Source organism: Myotis brandtii, unplaced genomic scaffold, assembly GCF_000412655.1.
Source record: "Myotis brandtii unplaced genomic scaffold, ASM41265v1 scaffold120, whole genome shotgun sequence".
Taxonomy (NCBI): Eukaryota; Metazoa; Chordata; class Mammalia; order Chiroptera; family Vespertilionidae; genus Myotis; species Myotis brandtii.
The window spans coordinates 2893738-2915675 of record NW_005354174.1 but is presented as its reverse complement, the minus strand read 5'-3'; the positions used below and the strand labels follow the sequence as shown (position 1 = coordinate 2915675).

Genomic DNA, 21938 nt, shown 5'->3' with positions numbered 1-21938 from the left:
GTTTCCTGACTGCCTTTCTGCCTCAGGGGCTTAATGATTCAGCGTGGAATGAGTTCTGTTGTTAAGATGCAGAAAACCCTGTAGCACAGTCACTGATTTCCCTGATTGTGCCCTTTGGAATCCCCCAAGTCGCATCCCCCATTACCCCTCCACTCAACCTGACATGGCCCTGTGGGAGTGGAAGTTCTTTCCTCCATCTGTCTTAATCTAATTACCTCGTCCTTAGAGGAATGTGCTCCATAAAAAGTCGGACGTATTTAACTGGAATTGGTCATTTCTTCTGAGCTGAGAACTGTGGCTTTTTAGAAGGCTTATTCAGAAATGAATAGCAATATTCATTAATTTAGTTCCCACACCATGATTTCTTTTGAGAAGAGGGCTGCTTTGTGGTTTTTAGTGTCTTTTCTATCATAAGAAAAGGTCCTTTTTCTGAGTCGGTTATACACAATGCTGGCTACCCACACACACAGAAGCTGCCTTCTCACCTCGCTGCTTGGCTGTCACCATGCTCGTTTCTCCGTCTCCTTTCCACAGCTTCGGAGCATCCCTTCTCTCGGTTCTGTGCCCCACTTTGTTCTAATCTGTATTTGTTAGCTGACCTACAAAGGTGACATTGCTGTCTCTCGTTCATGGGGCGAGAAGCAGTCTGCTTGTGTGCACAGTTTAGTTTCTGTCCATTGACTTTGTTTGCCTTCCCAATAATCTCATTGTTACATGATTAGAAATGGAAAAGAGGCCATTTTGACGGTTTATCACAAGGGATAAGGAAAATGACTGTGTTTATCATATCTTTACTGCTATGGATTCTTTCCTGGGCCTTTCCTTCTGATACTTGGTCTATTTTGGGGATTCCAGCTTCAGCCCACCCATTCTTATGGAAAGCCATAAGGGAACTCTCCTCTGTTTCAATTACTAATCTTCCCCTTTGTGTGGGGGGTGTTGTTTTTTTTTTAACCTTATTATTATAGGGAATTCAACTGGCAGTCTTTTTACTAGATATTTCTAATCTATATCTGAGAATAATCTCAAAGGAAAAGAGACCTCATGCTGTATCAGAAAATACTGACTTTTGCTTAAAGACTTTTTGGATAACATTTAAATGTTCATTTTATTTTCTAACAGCAGGAAATTTATATCTACAGATTGACCCTCTTAAAAATTGGCATTGTTATATCAACAGCTATATATACATATTTGAAACAGCATTTACAGAGTCACTTAGTATAACTTGAACTTTTTTTATTATTCAATAGCATATGCATTTTTCTCCTTTTGAAATACATATTTTGAGTCTATTGGGTATGGAAAAAGATATGTTTGATTTACCATTCTAATTTAAGTTCACTATCTCTTTTCCAGCAATTATTCTTTTTTCTCTTTTGTGCAGTAGTAGAAAACGAAATCCAAGCAAGCATAGACCAGATATTCAGCCAGCTAGAACGCCTGGAGATTTTGTCCAGCAAGGAGCCCCCCAACAAAAGACAGAATGCCAAACTGTGAGTGCTCTAACACCCCAAGTCCTTAAGACAGGTCTTTCTCCCCGGGGAGGCTATTGAATGCTCTGAAAATTCATTTACACATTGAAAAACTGATACTATGCGAAGTTAAAGTCCCCGTAAAGGGTGCAATTTTATTCTCTCAAAATAAAAATGCTGTGATTTAGTGGCTCAGAAGTTTTGTGTCTCCTTACCTCATTGGTGTCATTTTGAAAAATTGCCTCCAGTACTGTTTTTCTGTCCAAACCCAAGGCCACTTGAAGCCTAAGTGAGTTTACTCTACCCTTTGGCTCCCACTACATTCTTGGGTTGAAATGAATCTTGCTCTTAATCACTTCAGTCAGTCTAATTATAATGAAATACCGATCTAATGTTTGATAGTCCCCCCATGAAATTAAAATGAAACCACCCTCACCACCTCTACCCCAGCCCCTGCTCCCAAAAGTTTTATGAAACTTTGTTGATGCTTTACGCCAAAGATGCCCTTGGGCTTCTTCCAGGAGAGTGATATAATCCATAGAAGGTCAGGAAGAGGTCACTGAGCCTGTTTCCTGTCACCTGTTCCCTGTCATGCATCCAGAATCAGAGACCAGCAGGTATTTAAGTAAAGCTGTTGGAATCTCGTGTGCTACAACCCTACTTTAACCACAAGCTACTTCTTTATTTTCAACATCATTGATCAAAATCAGATTATTTGGGGTGGGGGGATGGCATGGAGTGGCATAGGAAGAGGTAAGGCAAGTCTTCTTTCCTGAATACAAAGCCTGGTGACCTCAAATTGTGCCACTCTGGGTTCCTGGGATGTAACATCGATCTCTCTCTTAATTTCAGTCGTGTTGACCAGTTAAAGTATGATGTCCAGCACCTGCAGACTGCTCTCAGAAACTTCCAGCATCGGCGATATGCAAGGGAGCAGCAGGAGAGACAGCGAGAGGAGCTTCTGTCTCGCACCTTCACCCCCAACGTAAGCCAGGCGCCGGGTGGGAGTCTGCAGGTCCTTGACAGCTCATTGAAGCTGGAGCTCGGGGTCTGAGCGGCACCCTTTTAGGTGGTGTCTGAAGCAGACTGATGAGGAGACCAACTGGAAATGACAGTGGACCTTGTGCACTGCCACAGAGACTATAACTAGACAGGGAATCTCTTTTTCTAACACAGAAACCTGAAGAGGAAGCAGTTAACTTGAGGGAATGAGCGGGGGTGAAAATTGCCTGCTTTGACTGGGCCGATGCAGAGAGGTCGTGGTTGACATGGTAGAAACGTTTTTTCTGATCAGATAGAGACAGGTGATTAGAACTTAGGCCATTTTTAGTGAGGGCAGCATTTCAAAGCTGCCTTCGGGCAGTTGCCTTTGTGCTGAGTATGTGTGTGGTTCCAGTGTCAGGTGCATTACAATGTTTTTGTCCCTCGTCTGAGCAGCAGTTTTGGAGGAATTTGTTAACAGATTTTTTGTTTTAGATGGATTACTTGTTTTGAGCCTATTTGAAAGTGGCCTATTGGTTTTCATGTTTGATTTTGTAGAACACCATTGTCCCTGCCCTTTGGTTTCAATAGGATCATTTTCTGCACATGATGTAGGACATACTGACCTTTTTCTTGTGTCCTACATATTATATTCCACCAAATGAGGTGGGTTTGGGGGTGGTTTTTTGTTTTGTTGTTTTGTTTTGTTTGTGTGTGTGTGTTTTTATGGAGATGTTTGTTTTCTAAAGAGGTCTTAGCTTCCTAAGCCTGACATCAGAACAAATCAGTTCCCAATTTGCAGATGTTTAACTCTTTGCTGTACACTTGTAGTAAATTTCCCCAAGTGTTTCAGAATGTACCTCTGTAGTTTCTGTGTCTCTAGAGTAAGCAGTCAAGTAACAATGACTAAAAAAAAAAAAAAAAGTAACAATGACTAACAATTCAAAAGTGTGATGGAGACGTGTTGGTGGTATAGTGGTAAGCATGGCCGATTTTCAATAGTGTAATGAACTCTATGACACTCTGGAAGATGTTATGTGGGCTTTTGATTGTTACTTGGGCATTTTTTAGGCTGGGGACTTGCTGAATGAACTTCCTATTTATTCTATGATCTGGAACTATCATACATTTTTCTGAGAGATAGTGGCTCATCAGCTCTACCCTTTCAGGTGGGAAAGTAAGAAAGATTTGTATGTAAAAGGCATTCAATAAATGCTTGCCAAATAAATGAAGTCTTTAATTGATTTAAACACTGCAGTCTTGTGACCCGCTGAGCCTTAGCTGTATGCAGAACACTGTTTAAGGTGCTGAGAATAGAGGGGTGAGAAATCCTCTGTAGGCAAGGGGAATTGAAAATGTGTGCATTAATAATTTTGAACTTGAACATCAAAGAAAAGGTGATTTGACCTCTTTGTAATGATTAAAAGTGGTAAAAATAGCCCTGGCTGGTGTGACTCAGTTGATTGGAACGTCGTCTTGAACACCAAAAGGTCGAGAGTTCGATTCCTGGTCAGGGCACATACCTAGGTTGCACGTTCAATCCCTGGCCTTGGCAGGATATATGCAGGAGACCGATCGATGTTCTCTCTCTCTCTCTCCCTCCACCTTCCTCTCCCTTTCTCTAAAAATCAATGAACATGTCCTGGGGTGGCTCAGGACATGTGGTAAGAATGGCTCTGGTTGACAGAAGAGTTTGTAGTCATCAGGAGGCAGGAAAGAGAACAGTATTATGGCTGGTCATGAATTGCTTCTGTGTACAGTGCACTTTCAGTTTAGAGCCTAGGATTGGTCCTGATGTTTCTCCTGACAGGATGGCTAAGAGAGCAGACTCTGCACTCAGTACTGGGATTCATGCCTTCCTGGACTTCTTACCAGCTCTGTGAGAACTTGAACAAGTTATTCCAACTGTCTGGGCTTCAGTTTCCTCATCTCTAAGTGGGGATAATATGTTTACCTCATAAGGTTAGGATGAGGATTACATGAGCTTAGGGTAATGAGCATGCAAAGTGGAAAGTACTTGATCAGTATTAGTTTTTGTTTCCCTTCCTTTTTGTGCAGATTTTTCTTGCCTGCTCAGGAGACCAGTCCCGTCTGAACATTATTTGGGCGTCAGTAAGAAAGCACTGTCTCTTCTGTCCTTAGTCGGTGTCAGTCTAGACTCTAGGTGGAGGGATAAGCTATGGATAAAATAGCTAAAGAACAAAAGCAAACATTTCATGTGGTATTAAGGGGAAGCCAAGTAAAGGAACATTTGGAACAAGCTAGGTTCATGAGCAGTCAGAGAAAGACTTTGAGAGAAGCCCATGAGGTCTTGAAGGAATCGCTTTTCCCAAGTGGGGCTAATGACAAGAGGCAGGAATTAACAAGACTTGTGTAATGGATCTGAGGAAAGGGACAGAGGCCACTCCAGATCATTGCTTTGCTTTTTTTTTCCTCTATTAGGTTCCTCTGATTCTTGCACCATTCCCTCTGACTATTCTTCTGGCTTGGCCTTAACCAACAGGCAGAGCTGTCAGACGCGGTGGGACCGCAGGGGCTGACCAGCAGCAAAGTTAATCAAGTGCCTGCGTTTCTTTCACAGGACTCTGACACCACCATACCAATGGATGAATCACTGCAGTTTAACTCCTCCCTCCAGAACATTCACCACGGCATGGATGACCTCATTGGAGGCGGGCACAGTATTCTGGAGGGACTGAGGGCCCAGAGAATGACCTTGAAGGTGGGGGCCCTGCTGGGGGACAGGGAGAAGGCCTCTTGTTTTGGCCTAATCCAACAGCTTGGTACCTGCATTTGCATTTTGATTACATATCCCCAAATTGTGATACTGTGATGGTGAGACGGAGCCCTTTAGTTTGGGATCCTTCCTTTGGTGTCAAATTATTATGAGTCCAACAGTAGCCCAATTGCCTTTGCCAGTAGGTATTTCTTGTGCTTGCAACGAATCATAATGTGGCATCTTTTGGTATCCAAGTCTTGTCCCACTTACTGAAGGTGACTGCTGCTCTGAGAGGAACCAATGATAGACTAAGAAATTGTTATTTAGTCCACTCATAGAAAGAAGACGTGGCTGTACTCTGGCACCTCGCAGCCAGGTGTTTTCTCGTAAGGGCCTCTGCGTGGACTGCTTTATCACTGAGACCTTTCTGTGCTGTGGTGACTGAACCCCCAGGGGTGGGGTCTCAGGGCTGCCTGGTTGTTTAGCAGGAGAGAGCTTCTAGAGCACATGCTAGTGATCCCCAGCAACTCCTCACTCACTCTTTAGCCTCAGGTATTGCTGGAAGCCCTGCCCCATTGGCTGAGACTCCAACCCTCTGGGAGTAGTTTACAGAAACATTGCACAGACTCTGATGTCAGTCGTGATGTTTCAGCCTCAGCCCTTTTCCTGTATCAACTCTGATGGATAATGGGGTGTGGACTGTGCCTTATTATCAGGGTGTGGTTCCCTGTGAACGAAGCACTCCCAGCCACTGAGCTGTGAGAAATAGTCCCTCGGAAGCGCGAGCTTTATCTTAGTTTTTCTTGGACCATGTTGAGGCGGTCAGCTCCGCGGGCCTTCGGTACATTTCTGCCAGGGGGAAGGTCAGGCAAGCCACGAGTGACATGTAACCTCCTGCTGACGGCCTGAAGTGTGGTCTCCGACAGCTTCACGGTGCCCTCCTTTCAGAACCGCTACCTGCAGTAATCTAACCCCATACACGTTGATTAATCCGCCCTTTCTGTAGAACACGGCTGGCCTCATTCCCATATCTCAGAAAAACAGTAAAACCCTTTTAGGACAGGGCTCACCATGTCACACTAACCTCGAGCAGTGGGGGTTAGAGCCTATTGTTAAGGAGAATGTTGGCTTCCTACTGCAGTCTGGTATCACTGAGGAGTGCAAGCAACTCCTGCCCCTGCACGGTCCCCGGCAGGGAAGTGCTAGGAAGCCTGTGAGGTGGTCAGAGGCTGGAATGAAGTTGCTAATCCCGTGTCCTCTACACACACCACTACCTGCCTTCTTCCCTCCACCTGCCTCCCACCCCACCTCTGTAAGGGAAGTTTTTGGCTTTAACCGTTTGAAATTAACATGGGAGAGAACATAAAGGAGCTGGGCCATGATTTGGGACAATTCCTGGTTGAAAATGTTTTATTTTGGGGGAAAGTTATGGTAATTTTTAGGTGATTTTAGAAGCTTGATGCTTGAACTTCAGATGGTGAGGAAATACGCACTTTCAGAGCTGAGCAGAATCTTAGTGAGAGTCTAGTATTCACCATCGCCGTATGGAAAAGCATATCTCTGCTCTCCTCTGGCAATAATCAAGTTTGACTTGTGAGATCTCTCAGTGAGGCTTTGAGATCATTGTCTGGGCAGTACGTAGGTCTGCATTCCTGTCCGTAGTGCCTCGTGTCATTCTCGCTTCTCTTGCTGCTTCTCGTTTGCTTGTTAATGTGTTGTTCATTTAAAAAATGGGTGTGGGGCATTAGGTTAGATGCCACCCATACAGATGCAGTTGGTGATGTGTGAAGTAACTTGGGGTCTCCCCCGCATTCATCCATATTTCTTGTTTCATACGAATTTGAACATGATTAAAAATGAAAATTAGAAAGCAGAGAGGAAGAGCAGGCTGGGTGGTTTGGGCTTTTGGTTTAGGAATAAAACACCCTTTTGTTTTTGGTGGTGGGTGGTGACATTTATATAAGGGGTTTTAGATCATTGTGTTGGTGTCTGTCAGTTGTGTTTCTGTCATTCCATCTTGCCCACTTCAAACCTTCTCTTAAACCTGGGCACTAGCCCAACGTGTTATACTCAGCAGCATCCTGATAGCAAGGATTTTGGAGCTAGGGAGCAGAGACTGTTTGAATATAAAATATTCTAATTTAAAATTTTTATTGAGGTATCATGTACATGCAAGGAGGTATACAGATCTTCTTTGTATAGGTCGTTGAATTTTGACAAATGCATGCATCTTTGTAATTCACACTGTATCAAGGCATAGGCTGTTTTCATCGCCCCTAAAAGATCCCTGGTGCCCTTTCCAGGTCAGTCTGCCCCTTTCCACAGGCAACCACAGTTCTGATTTATTTCACCATCAATTAATGTTGCCTGTTATTGAACTTCATATAAATGTATTCATGTTACTATTTTGTGTGTGGCTTCTTCTCAGTGTTTCCCAGGCTCTTTCATACTGTTACATGTTGATAATTAGGTCCTTTTTATTGTCAAGCAGTATCCCATTGTCAAATGTATCATAAGTTGTTGATCCATCCTCTGGTGTTAGACATCTGCATTCTTTCCAGTTTTAAGATATTTTCCTTTGTTTTCTTCTAGAAGCTTTATTACAGTTGTAGCTTTTATGTTTAATTCTATAATCCAAATTAAGTTTTATATATAATATGAATCGAGGATCTTTTTTTTTTAAATTAAATCTTTATTGAAAGTATTACATATGTCCCCCTTTCCCCCCCATTGACCCCTTCTAGCCCGCCTCCACCCCAGGTCAAGGATCATTTTTTTACACAAATATATATGCATATACATAGATACCTATATATAATTTATATAAGACGTGTGTGTGTAATACATACATGTGATATTTATTATAAAACCAGTTGTTCCAGCACATTGGTGGAAAAGACTTTTCTTTCCCCCTTGTGTTGCTCTGGTATCTTGATCAAAAGTCATTTGACCACATGAGAGTGGTTGATGCTGCTTTGTATATGCTTTAGGCTTGACTAAGAGACTATTGTTGGTAAAGCCCCACCTCATAACAATGTTCACCCCCCTGTTTTTCTTTCTCTTTTCTGCCCCAGGGGACTCAGAAGAGGATCCTTGACATTGCCAACATGCTGGGCTTGTCCAACACAGTGATGCGGCTCATCGAGAAGCGGGCTTTCCAGGACAAGTACTTTATGATTGGTGGGATGCTGCTCACCTGTGTGGTCATGTTCTTCGTGGTGCAGTACCTGACATGAGCCAGCTAAGCCCAGCAGCTGGACAACGTTCCCACTGCATGAGCGTGTGTGACTGTGTATGTGTGCGTGAAAGAGAGAAGGGGAGCCCAGAGGCCATGTTTTGAAATGTATGTCCGTCTTAACTGTGAAAACCACTCAGAAGTAATTGTGATCTGTAACCCAGTGAGCGTTTCAAACCTGCTCTGTTTGTGACATCTTGGAGAGGATGCAAGTGCTACCAAGATTCACGGTGCGTAGGAAATGAACGAAGTACCTGTTCTCTCTTTGTCACTCTCGCTCACTGGGGGAGGAGGTGATGTAATGGTAGGGGATGAAGTAAGGAAAGGAAAAAAATGGCTTTGGTGGTTTTGTCCACATATATGCACATCCCTGGAAGGCTTTCACAGTGACCCTTTCGGACAGGACTGTCCACACTTTGTCATCACCCAGCTTTTCCGGCTCCTAATGGACAGGATTGAGCAGAAGTGGAGAGAAGGAGGGGAAAGAGGTCTTCTTTCCCTGCATTCATTATAGCAAATGGATTCACCCCCCCCCCCCCCCCCCCCCAAATGACATGCAGATGACTGACAGCTCCTACTTGTCACCCTTTCCCAGAAGCCGCTCCCTAGAGGAAACGGGCATTGGTGCTGTTGCTGACGAGTAAGATTTTCCACATTACAGCTGTTGGGTGTTGCTCCTTTCTAAACTGAGGCCACTATTATTCTCTGGGCATGTGCAGTCTTAAGACTAAAGACCCTAGTTACTGGAATGGTTGGCTTTTAAGGTTCCAAGACTGCAGCCTGGCACCCATGCCCAGGCTTTGTTGGGCTTTGGCCCCTTAGAAAGTAGCTGTGAGCAAAGGTTAGTGATTTGTCCATTACAGTCTCATCTCTAATTTTAACATCCCTATCTCTTTGGCTCTCTTTTCTTCCCTTGTAATATATTAGCAACTGCCAGCCAAGCCCCCGCTCTGCCCAGCCAGTGTGGGCAGGTGCCACCCTAAAACTGTCTCTGGTGTCCTTGTGAGACCAGACCCTTTTCCCTTTTCTGACCAACCCTGGATTAAGAATGGTTCATCGTAGAATTTATTGTAAAGGCAGTCTGTCTGTTTTGATTAATTGCTGCAAGTACCAAAAAGACCTGGTTGGCATATTGTTTTCATCAATGACAGGCCCTCCCAGCCCTATGCTCAGTAGCCTTATGGCAAGACATTCGCTAGCACTCAGAATTTCCCAGACTGGAAACCTGGTCAGTATTATTGCCACCTTAGATTGTGTTGCTCCACCTACTGTCTTTGTTTCACTACTTGGACTGTTTTCTGTTTCTTTCCCTTTTCTGTGTGTGTTCCATTCAACCTCCCTTTTTACCTCCCTCCTGTTTCTGTAGCAGTATTGGTCTTTTAAGCAACATCTGTGACATAGATCCCCTTTTGGTAAATGTTTCTTAATAGTCACAGATTTTTAACATGAGTTTCCTGGGTACTGATTTCACACTTTTGGTGGAATCTCTTTTGCTCTGGCCCATGGGTTTTCAAGGAAGGGAAAATCCATGACCCTTCGTACAAGAATTGAAGGCCCTGACAGAGTGAAATGATGGCCTGGAGAGAGGGGTGGAGAGAGGGGTTGAGGCATCTTCGCCCTGACAGAGTGAAATGATGGCCTGGAGAGAGGGGTTGAGGCATCTTGAGACCGAGATCTAACTTTGGGCAGGTACAGTTTGAAATTTCCCTCATATCCAGCACCTCTGTCATCCTCAGGACCCAGCGTAGGCCTCTTAGCAGTCCATAAAATGGGTTTTTAAACTGCACAGACCTGGGCACCGGAAGATCTTGCCAGACAGTGCACTTTGGAGGAAGGTGCAAAAGGAGCAGCTAAGCCATTTGGACTTGAACTCTGGGAGAGCAAAACTCGCTTTCCCCCCCCCCCCCTTCCCATTGGCTGATGTGACATCTGTTTGTAGTGTGCACCACTATGTTTCCACACTTGCCTTTATAGTGATCGTTAGCCTTGATGAACCAGCAGTAAGGCCTTCCCCGACCTTCAGAGCCATTCTCCCTACTCTGTAATAAAAATTGTGGAGGCATTTTGTGGGTCTTCCGTTCTGGCTAGGGAACTGTAGCTACAGTGTGTCTGTGAGAAACGCACGCCCGCTTCTGTCTCCACAACCCATGTCGGCATGTAGGGAAGGGCCCAAGGCCAGGACAGGAGCACCACCTAGTGGAGTCAGGGTGAATTACCAGGTTGAGCTGGTGCAAGAATCTCCAGTTGACAGGCTCTGTGACCTTGTCTGGGCTTTTGGTAAAAGGTTTGCCTGTTGTGGTTTAAGACAAGTGGGTTGTCAAGGAACTTGGAAATATCTTCTTTCTGTGGCATTTACTCGTGTGACCACCTTAAGAAAAGCCAAATTCGAAGACCAAATAAATTGGAGAGTCTTGATTTTTATAGGCTTCATTGCTGGGATTTTTCCTAAGTCCTCTGCCCTAATGAACTTAAATGGGTTTTATTTGCAAATTTGGACTTAAACCCATTGTTTTTTAAACACATCAGTTGAATAAAATTGAGATTTATTTTCTTTAGAATGTTACATTTTGTAAAGAAACTTGACATTCATTGTAACTAATGATCTCCTTTTTATTTATATTTATTGATTTTAGAGAGGAAGGAAAAGGGAGAGAGAGAGAGAAACATTAATGATGAGAGAGAAGCATTGATTGGCTGCCTCTCTCACACACCCGACTGGGGATATCAAACCCACAACCCAGGCACATGCCCTGCTGGGAATCAAACCCTGACCTCCTGGTTCATAGGTGGACCTGGTTCAAAGCCAGGCTAATGATCCCTTTTTGATGTTTTCAGGCCAGACATTCTCAGACATTGCTCCATGGCTAGGGGCGGGTCTGGCTGCTTCAGAAGCAGCTGGGAAACTTTTAATTATGATTCTTGGGAGTCTACCCCAAACCTTCTGAATTAGAATATTTGTGTTAATCAAAGGTGATAGCATTTGCAAATGTATGCTGAACTAGTTCAGCGTATATGCCTGAAGAACAAAACTTATAAAGTCCCCAGTAAGCCGTACTTGTTTACATCCTATCTCAGAAAAGATTCAAGGAGAATTATAGGAATTAACGAAAGCAGTGAAATATCAAGAAATGATCAAGAACAAATCAGAGTAGAATGTCAATACCAAGGAAAAGACTCAATTTAAATCATGAAGCCCTACTGAAGTGCTCTGGGGAATCCCTCATTTGTCTGTAAGCCCCCAAAGCCAAAGCAAAGAGAAGCATGACTTGTTAGTGTCTAAATGGGGGGTGGTAAGGATGGGGATGTCTTATTTGCTCAGGGGGGCACCCAGACCTTTAATACTGCTAGCTTGCCTGGAGCCCTTACTGGAAGTCAGCCATGGTTATTTTCCTAGGCAGCTCCTCTGGTCTTCACAAACCCTCTGAGTTAGGGCCTCTATTGTCCCCATTGTGTATATGAGGAGGCTGGGTTTAGTGACTCCTACAGCTCCGGTGAGGAGTCCTGGAGGAGCTGGCCTCTCTTCTCTATGGTTTCATAGCCCAAGCTCATGATCTGCACTGACCTGACTCCTGTGCTCAGTATGAGATGCAGGAATCAAGGCAGCCTGCCAGGATTGGGTAGAGGGCTATAAGGCATTTATTGCATCTTATATGGCAGGTTCTCTGTCCTAAAATATTTTCCTAATTGAAAGCAAAGAGGCTGTTTGGCCAGGAATTTCTGGGAATGGAGAATGGAAGCTGTACTCAGGCCCTGCCACCAGAGAGCGACATAACCCTACTCGTTGGTCTGCCCAGAACCCTGTGTCTTAGGCCTGGTGTTGGAAGAGGAAACAATTGCAGGTTTGGTTCGTTCTTTTTAGTTCTAAAGCTCCTCCCTTTTTTTGTGTCCTTTCATTTTATATGGCACATGGGAGAAGAGGGAAACGGGATGGGGTGGGGGAGTCTGGCAGGTCCTTGGCCCCCCAAGTGCAGTTGGTAAGTCCCAGGCCATAGGGCCTCTGCAGGCCCTCCCCACTTCATCCCTATGCCTCTAGTACAGATTCTCAACCTTGGTTCTACATTGGGCCCAACAGGGAAGCCCTCCCATCTCCTCAGTATCCAGCTGCCAGAGCCCTGGCATATGCCTGGCACCATGTTAGCTGTTTCAGGGCAGATGGTTGGAAGCCACCTCTGCCCTCTGGACTGGGCATAGTTACAGAGGCAGCAGTGAAAGCCCTGGACCCAGGATGCAGACACTTGGCTTCAAGTCCCAGCCAGCCCTGTTGGTGGCAACATCTTTCTCCTGAGCCTCATCTTCTCTTCTTAGAATAAGGTAACAGCTGTCCCGAATCCCCTTCCAGGTGGACAGGGGCCCAAAAGACTGAGTGTTTGAGGCAGACTCTAGAGGTCTGCAGCAAGGAGTCTCAGCCATGGCCTCGTTGCGATCACGGAGAGCTTAACCAGTCCCCCTTCTGGGGCTTGTCCCCAGAGGCTTTGAGCTACTTGATCTCAGGTGTGACCTAGGTTTCAGGAATTTTTTTTCTTCTTCTAACTTTCCAAGAGATTCTCCTGTGCTGTGAAGGTTGAGAACCACTGCCTAAAGTGCCCTCCGGGTGTGATGGGTTTTTATTCCTGTTTAACTGGAAAGGCAAGAACTGTTCGCTTGGACAGAGGAACAGAATCTCCAAGGCTGAGGGACAAGAGTCTAGAGTGGCTGTGGCTGTGGCAATGGGGGCATTAACGAGGAGGGGCTTTCTGGGAGAGCCGGGTGATCTGGACAATTGAAGGAGAGGAAGAGTTGGAGAAGGGGCAGGGTGCAGCCTGGGGGAATTAATAAACTCTAGTCAGCCTTTATCTACCAAAGGGCCATGAGGGAGGGCTGGTTCAGTCCATAAGAGATGGTTGCTGCTCAGGCCCAAGAAGCCTGAAATGGAGCTGAATCCTTAGTGGCTGTAACTTGGAGACAGACAGTGGTGGGCTGTGCAGAAGGGAGGAAGTTTCCCCCCTTACTTTCCTTTGCAGCCCAGGCAATGGGCCCCACATCCTTTCATCCCAGATAGCTTGGGCAGAGCCCACCCTCTGGCCCCACTCACTTGGCACCTTTCAGCATGCTTTGCTAAGTTTCTCATGCCCAGAGCATATGTGGGGACAGAGGTGAGGGGTCAGGGAGTGGGGACCTTTGTAGGAGGGGACAAAAATCACCACTGTCCCTCAGACCTCTCAATGTTGTGAATATCCAAAGATAAGACCCTGAATGCTCCTGGATGTTGTCCAAGTTCTTGTTGCTGTATGCCTGGGTGGGCGTAAACTCAGTGTCCATGGTGATTGCTTTCAGGAAACCATTTTTCCCCTCCCCCTCCTTTACCCCTGCAGCAGAGGGCAGCCTGAGAGACCCTTGGAAGGCAGCCCCCAGAGCAGAATTCCAGAACGGGAGCCATGGCCACCCCCTCCATGAGAAAGCATCTTGGAATAAGTTTTCTGAGGCCACCCATTTGGAGAGACCAGCACTTGGTTAAAGATGTAGAGGCCTAGGATATTCACTTAAGGGGGGTGGGAGGAGCTCAACTCCAGTTGTGTACCCTTTTAACATAAAATATCAATTTAATAATTAGATGAGATTTCATGGAGTAATGATGGGTGGCAAGGCAGTAGGGTAGATACCAGAGACTGCATTCAGGGGCAGAGAGCTTATCCAGCCCATGGGAGTGGTGACAGCGCCTCCTGGAGGAGGGTGGACCTGAGTCCAGTAGTGGATGGACTAGGGGACCTGAGGGTGGCACTGCCATGTCCCTGGGGAATCAAGGAGAGGAACTGGTGTGAAGTGGAGGAGTGTGAGCTCGGTTGGGGGTGGCCTGAGGAAAGAGGAAGTATTGGATGGGAAGCTGGAGAGGGGTAATGGAGGAGCTCCCGGAGACCCTGACCTGAGGCCAGATGTCAGGATCCTTAGCTGCCATCCTGAAACCAGAAGTGCCTGGAGGGATCCCTGCTCATGCCCTGGACTCTGGACCCAGGAGCCCCTGCCCAGGAAGGGGATGTGGCTCCTAAACCAGCCTCCTCTCCCGAGTCTGGTTTCAAGCCTCCTGGTGTAAGTGCAGGAGGAAGGTGTGCAGTCTCCCAGGAGCACCCAGCCACCTGGACTCTGCAGACATGGTGAAACCACCGAGTAGGTGTGGGGCTAGCACTGCCACCTATGCTGAGACAACCCCCCCACACACACACACACTCATTTTCTTGCTGTTGACATGCTAATGAGACCCAGTGGAGAAGCTCTGAACTGGGAGGACCTGAATGATTGGAATCCAGCAGGCCCGCATGCAGCAGAGCAAATCACTTACCTCTCCAAGCCTCTGCTCTCCTATCTTCTAGGGATAAATGATGCCATCTCACAGGATGGCTAAGAGCCAGTGAACACTGCAGTGTAAAGTGCTTAGTGCACAGCCTGGGACGTAAAAGGTGGCAGCTGAAGTTTTCTCATTAATTAGCATTGCACGGGGCCTGGGTCTCATCCCTTCTTATTCATCTGATGTGGTTGTTAGTCAAGGACTAGCCAGCATTCATTCACTAGTTAGACTTTATTTGTGAACAGGTGCAGTGTCGTAGACATAATACTGAGTTTGGCATCAGAAGACCTGAATTCAAATCCCCACTTTATATTTACTACCACTTGCTCCCTCCCTCTCGCTTAGCCTCAGTGTCCTCATGTGAAATGGGGGTGGTGTTAGAGACCTCCTTTGCAGAGCTGTTGTGAGGGTAAAACGATCAAGTATGTGGATCAGTAAGGATGCTCTGGGCTGCAGGTACCAGCTACCCCTTCTCCAAGGAGCTTAAGCAGTAAGAACTCAGGGAGCTAGGGCAGGCAGCAGGGTTGCTTGGTTCAGGGCTCAGTGCCTTAGTCTTCGGGGCAGGCTTGTAACTGCCTAGGTTCCCTCAGAGCAGTGGAACTCTGAGAAGGGGTTCAGTGGGTGCCATACTCTAAATATTTTGGATTTGGGAAACTAAAAAATGGTCTAACTCGATTTTGATAGGCAATTTGACCAGTGAATGTTTTTACTAGTAGTAGCAGAGTTCGTGTGTTTTGAGCGCTATTTCATATTGCTTGCCAGGCATTTTCCTTTCTTATTGGATGTAGTGTTAAGTTGTTGGATGCTTTATTTTTCTAGATTAATGACTGTGTTGAGCCAAGGTGGGAGGGGGACATTTTCCCATACCACTGTAAGGGGCTATTCACTTGGTTTCAGACGCTCTTTCCCAGAATGAACTGCTGACCCTGGAGTCATCTCTGATTCAGTGGTAGCCCCTGTCATAGAGTGGTGAACTAAGAATCAGACATGGAACCCTGGCCGGGTGGCTCATTTGGTTGGAGCATAGTCCTGTGCACCTAGGGGTTGCAGGTTCGATTTCTGGTCAGGGCACATACCTAAGTTGCAGGTTTGATCCCCGGTCTGGGCATGTACGGGAGGTAACCTATCAATGTTTCTCTCTCATATTCATGTTTCTGTCTGTCTCTCAAGTCAACAAACATATCCTTGGGTGAGGATTTTTTTTAAAAAAAAGAATCAGACATGGATACTGAGAATTTCGAAGAAATAGCAACATTTCCCCTCCCCTCCGCCCTAACTGGTGTATTTTATAGGTCAGCTACTTGTCTTGGAAGCAGTATGGCCAAGGGGGGAAGAATGTCTTGCAGGTTTTAGCTTTGAGGAGGAGTTCAGATTGCTAGACTAGACTGGTCCTTCTGAATTTTCTGGGATGCCAGGCCCTGTGGCTTTCTTGGGAAGCTCTGCAGCATGCCCCTAGCCCCCACCTTCCTTAAAAACCCCCATCCCACCATCCATGGGCTTCTGGACTCTGGGGCCACCCAGGGGTGCAACCCAAATCCTGCCTCACTGTGAGGGAGGAGGGGACATCCAGTCGGAGGTAGTTGTCTTTTCTGCAGGAGAAAAGATCCACTTGGTCCCTGGTGATTCTGGGAACAACAAAAAAAGGCTTGCTCTTGTGCAGTCACTCTCAGCCCAAGAATAATAAAGGTTGCCTAAATAAAGATTGAAACCCGAGGTGGGGGGAGGCTTGCTTGGTTGCTAAGGGGTCGATGCATGACATGGCTGCATTTGTGACATGGCTGCCAATTGTTGGACTCCCACTCAGCACATGCTGCCGGCACCCCCCTTGCCTGGGTCCCTTGCTGTGCCCGGACCTCTGCCTCTCATGCCCGGGCTGTACATGTGGGCACCACAGCTCCTGTTCACATGGAAGCTGTTGTGGCTATAGGTCCAGGTAGCTCAGCCTCTGGAGTTGGCCTTACACGCTGTCCTGGTGACCTCCACCCCCCGGGGGCCCACTGAGCCTGGCCTTGGGATCAGCAAAAGCTTTGTGAAGAGGTTGAACTTGCATCATTCCAACAGGAAGCCTCAGCTCTGCCTACAGAGGCCCCTGAGAAAATGGAACCATCTCCGAACACTCAGGAGGCTTCAGCTCAGCTTCCACTCCAACGAGAGGCCTCAGCTCCGTCTATATGTCCTTTGAGCTGTTGAAATTTTTGTTAGTCCACGAGGGAGTTCTAGCTAGGCATCCACCCTACGTTGAATATGTACAATATTCAATCCAGTGAAGCGCTCAGCTCTGCCTCACATGCCTCTTGCTGGTGTACAACCTTCTCTAGTCCAGCTGAAGGGTTGAGCTCAGTCTCCAAAATCCATGATAGGTGTCATAGCTCAACCTTCAGTACATCATGAGGTGATAGTCTCGCCTTTAGATTCGGGTGAAGCTCAGCATCCGGTGTTGCCTCTCAGTGTGAAATGTGGGCCTGGAGGTTTTGATAACTTCAGAGCTCCCTGAGAACATTGAACTACCTGCAACTGAGAAGGAAGTCTCAGCTCATCCTCCAGAGTCCACTGAAGAGGTCAAACCTCCATCCCAGCCAGAGACCCCAGCTCAGCCTACTGGAGAGGTTGATACAGCCCTGCAGCAGATGGCAGTTCCTCCAAATCACCCTGAGGTGACATTTCCATGTCCAGAGTCTATTCAGGCTCAGCAGCCCACCTTGACTGAAGTCCCAGTTCAATCTTCAAACATGGAGATCATCATAACTCCAGACCTACCCTCAATATGTTGAATTTTCAGTCCAGCAGAAGAGCTCAGCTCTGCCTCACGTGCTTCTGGCCCGGGTTGTCGCTGTGACCCACTTGCCTGGGTCCCTTGCTGTGCCCGGACCTCTGCCTCTCATGCCCGGGCTGTACATGTGGGCACCACAGCTCCTGTTCACATGGAAGCTGTTGTGGCTATAGGTCCAGGTAGCTCAGCCTCTGGAGTTGGCCTTACACGCTGTCCTGGTGACCTCCACCCCCCGGGGGCCCACTGAGCCTGGCCTTGGGATCAGCAAAAGCTTTGTGAAGAGGTTGAACTTGCATCATTCCAACAGGAAGCCTCAGCTCTGCCTACAGAGGCCCCTGAGAAAATGGAACCATCTCCGAACACTCAGGAGGCTTCAGCTCAGCTTCCACTCCAACGAGAGGCCTCAGCTCCGTCTATATGTCCTTTGAGCTGTTGAAATTTTTGTTAGTCCACGAGGGAGTTCTAGCTAGGCATCCACCCTACGTTGAATATGTACAGTATTCAATCCAGCAGAAGAGCTCAGCTCTGCCTCACGTGCTTCTGGCCCGGGTTGTCGCTGTGACCCACTTGCCTGGGTCCCTTGCTGTGCCCGGACCTCTGCCTCTCATGCCCGGGCTGTACATGTGGGCACCACAGCTCCTGTTCACATGGAAGCTGTTGTGGCTATAGGTCCAGGTAGCTCAGCCTCTGGAGTTGGCCTTACACGCTGTCCTGGTGACCTCCACCCCCCGGGGGCCCACTGAGCCTGGCCTTGGGATCAGCAAAAGCTTTGTGAAGAGGTTGAACTTGCATCATTCCAACAGGAAGCCTCAGCTCTGCCTACAGAGGCCCCTGAGAAAATGGAACTGTCTCCGAACGCTCAGGAGGCTTCAGCTCAGCTTCCCGAGGCCCCAACTCCTTCTACAGCATCCTCTGAGCCATTGAAATTTTTGTTAGTCCACTAGGGAGTTCCAGATAAGCATCCACCCTACCCTCAATCTTTAATCCAGCCAAGAGCTCAGCTCTGCCGTAGGTGCCTCTTCCTGGTGTACAGCCTTCTCCAGTCCAGCAGAGGATCGAGCTCAGTCTCCAAAATCCTCTATGGATGTTGTAGCTCAACCTTCAGTACATCATGAGGTGACAGTTTCACCTCTAGGTTCAGGTGAAGCTCAGCATACTGTGCCTGTCACTGTTAATTTCAGAGCCCCCTAAGAAGATTGAACCATCTGCAACTGAGAAGGCGGTCTCAGCTCATCCTCCCAAAGTCCACTGACGAGGTCATACTTCCATCCCAGCTCAGCCTACTTCTGAGGTTGATGCTACTGTATTGCAGTTGACTGCAGCTGCCCCAAAGCACCCTGAGGGGACACTTCCCCTTCCAGGGCCTGTGCATGCTCAGCAGCCAACCTTTCGATGTTTGGACCTGGAGCTAACTATCCCTCCCGAGTGCTTTACTTCCAAATGAGTACTGTTCATGAGTGTGTCACAGTTGGTGCATTAGGTTTCAAATGCTCTTTACCACGAGGTTTAAACTGGCTTTGTATGCATTAGGTTTCAGTTATCTTATAGGGCAATTATAGATATATTTTCATTTTGTTTGTTTTTGCAAGTTTATAAAAAGAGTATAAATGATGCTGTTTTATGTAAGGTTTTTTTTGGAACATGGGAGTTTTTGGATCCATCACTGGAAGCTGCTACCAAGCCCTTCTAATGCATGGGAGGCTCTCGTATTCTTCGACTGTCCAACTCTAACTTGCTCTGAAGCTCATGGTTTTCTGTCCACCAAACACTCTGGTGCTTTTAAGTATTTTTCTATATATTAGGTTTATTGGCAACTACTTGATAACTTCCAAAGTGTGCTTTCATGCCCAGATAGCTTGAATACAATTTCTGTCAGTGATCTGAGGCACATCATAAATAATGATGCTGTGCTACTTATATAAAGACAGTGCTGCTTATTTTCCAAAACAATGTTTTGACCAATTATATTACTCCCTTCTGCCCCAACAGTGGGCAGAACAGGCATTTTAATCTCCTTTTAAGGTGAGTGAAAACAAGATCAGAAAGGGCTAAGGACTGTCACCTAGTGCCCAGGTCTCCAGCTCCCAGTTTTGGGCTCTCCGCAAGTCCATGTGCCTCCTTTCTCAGGATCCTTACCTCCTTCTCTGACCCTCACCGCCAGCAGCAATATTTTCAGTTCTTCTGGAAAAGAAACACAGCTGCACAATGGTACACTTGACCTTCACGTAGTCAGAAGCTTTTGGATGGTTCCCCAAGTAAAGCTGAAATGAAAGCAAACTAGGCCACTGACAAAAGTTGCTTTCTCCCTCCTGCATTTTGGGAGGGGTGGTGTGGGGAGGGGGGGCGCCTGGGGGTGGAATTGGGTGGAAGGAGAGGCTCAATCCTTAATACTGGGGCCCCACTCGGATCGTGTTCAGCCGCCATCTCGTTTGTTCCCGCTCCCTTGGTGACTCTGAACTATAGCGGTCACTGGCCTGGGCACAGACACTCTGGGCCAGAGCAAGGCCGCGCGGCGACCGCTAGGGGGGAGCGCGGGAGCCAGGTCTGTCGGGGAACTGGGGCGCTCAGCGCGGGCGCGCTGGACCACAGATTAGAGGGGCGCTCCCCCTAGCGAAGGGCCTGCCACCAAAAGCCTCGGAAGACGGAGACCACGATCTCCGCGGAGCTCACGCTGGAGCCAACTCAGCAGGGCCTCCCCGTATCTCCCCTTCCCAGGCTCTGAGAGGAGGGCAGGGGAGCCCCCCGATGCACCCTCCCGCCTCCTTGGGGGAACTGATGCTGAAAGAGCCAGTGTATCACGGAGCAGGGCTGGGGTAGCTTTCCTTTAGGAAAAGAGAAAGATTTTTATCATACAGATTACCTCGTCTTTCTGTGGGGGCCCATGTGACAGATTACCTTACAGATGACCAGAAGATTCCATACTGGTGGTGAAGATTATGTTTCTGGGAGAGGCCGAAACTCCAGTTAGATTCGGCCTTAAATCTAGGTTTGTTACATGCAATAAACATTCTTGAAATATTAATGTTTATTGCATGTAACATTATTATATTTAAAATAGTTTTTCTTGAAATGTTAATGTTTAATGCATGTAACATTATTATACTTAAAATCATTTTTCTTGAAAAAAAATCTAGGTTTATCACGGGCTTTTAGCATGAATGATGCGATTTTGGGCCTGTGGTTTTTGTCTTTAATACTCCCTGTCCACTACACCTAATTCAGATTACACTATAGTTATCAAAAATGGTATTTCCCTACAGATCCTCGGTAGGTCCTTTCTGAGCCTGCTGGGCCTTGATGGTTTTCAAATCCAAATAATCTGCATGCAGGACGGGTGTCTCAGTGGTTAAGCATCCACCTATGAACCAGGAGGTCAGGGATTCCCATGGGGCATGCCAGGGTTGCAGGCTCATCCCCAGTAGGGGGATTTCAGGAGGCAGCTGATCCATGTATTGCTCGCACATCAATGTTTCTCTCTCTCTCTCTAAAATCAATAAAAGAATCTTTAAAAATACATAAAAATTTAAATTAAAAAATAGATTACTGCTGATGATAAACTGAACAAAACCTTTTTCAGCTACTTTTTAAAATGTAATGAAGGCCCCTGATTTTAAAAAATCTTCTAAATTTTATTTACTCCTCTTAAAGGAAGCTAGAATTTTGGGGAATCAAGATCAATAATAGAATGTGAGAGTTGGAGGTTTTTATTTAGTTTTAAAAAATCTCATTTTATAGATAAAGGAACAAGAGAATAATTTGCTTAAGGCTGGAGACAAGAACCACAAGATTTTAAATAGTCATTCTGCATTCTACCTCAGTGGAAGACTTGCTCTGGCCAAATTTTCTGCCCCGGGGTTAATTCTTTTGCATTTAAACTAGGACTCTTAGAATAGTTTGGAATGTGTGGGGTGGAAGGGGAACTAGTTGGGACTTCTGGAATTCAGTTTCCCGTCTTCCGAAGACTTCTAAGTGATACTTATCGCCTTGTCAGCGTTTCCTTATTTTAAATGGACTCGTCAGTCAATAAATATTTCTTGACTGCCTAACGTGTAGAGCGCATGAGGATTGTATTTTCACAATAAATTAAAGAGGAGCCAGCCCCTCAAATATTTGATTGATAAACTGGTACCTTGCATGGGTACATGTTACTACAGGGAAAGTTCTCTCTTGGCTAGACAAATGGACGGGTTCATTCTTTGCTTTAACTCCTCCATCGCTAACAGTTCCTTGCATTTCCTAGAGCAGCGGCTAAGACGCACGGTGGAATCAGTCCTTTTTGACGTGGATTTTCAAATTACGCCAGGCCCTTTCTGCCGAGTGATGGCGAAGGCACGGTCAGGTTTCCAAACTTCCGCCTCCGTCCGGAGCTGCTTCTGACCACAAAGATGACCACAAAGACCGGTCCTGGGCCGGCGCCTTCCCAGCTCCGGCGCCGAGCG

The 21938-nt window shown here is 46.6% G+C and overlaps 1 protein-coding gene across 1 annotated transcript; it reads left to right on the top strand.

Annotated features, from left to right (window-relative positions):
• The first annotated feature begins 2193 nt into the window (after positions 1-2193).
• On the top strand, positions 2194-8676 carry GOSR2 (golgi SNAP receptor complex member 2). Its single transcript, XM_014531871.1, has 4 exons — positions 2194-2228; positions 2328-2460; positions 5038-5178; positions 8250-8676. The coding sequence occupies exons 1-4, from the start codon at positions 2209-2211 to the stop codon at positions 8409-8411; spliced, it is 456 nt and encodes a 151-aa protein (XP_014387357.1). The 5' UTR covers positions 2194-2208; the 3' UTR covers positions 8412-8676.
• Positions 8677-21938: the final 13262 nt, after the last annotated feature.

What these genes read in the sequence shown, in the direction of transcription:
- GOSR2 (XM_014531871.1), top strand. Translation starts at nt 2,209, where the DNA reads ATGGAGTGGCATAGGAAGAG. An exon ending in ATGGAGTGGCATAGGAAGAG is followed by an intron (nt 2,229 to 2,327) that starts GTAAGGCAAGTC and finishes TCTTAATTTCAG; the next exon opens with TCGTGTTGACCAGTTAAAGT. An exon ending in CTCGCACCTTCACCCCCAAC is followed by an intron (nt 2,461 to 5,037) that starts GTAAGCCAGGCG and finishes TTTCTTTCACAG; the next exon opens with GACTCTGACACCACCATACC.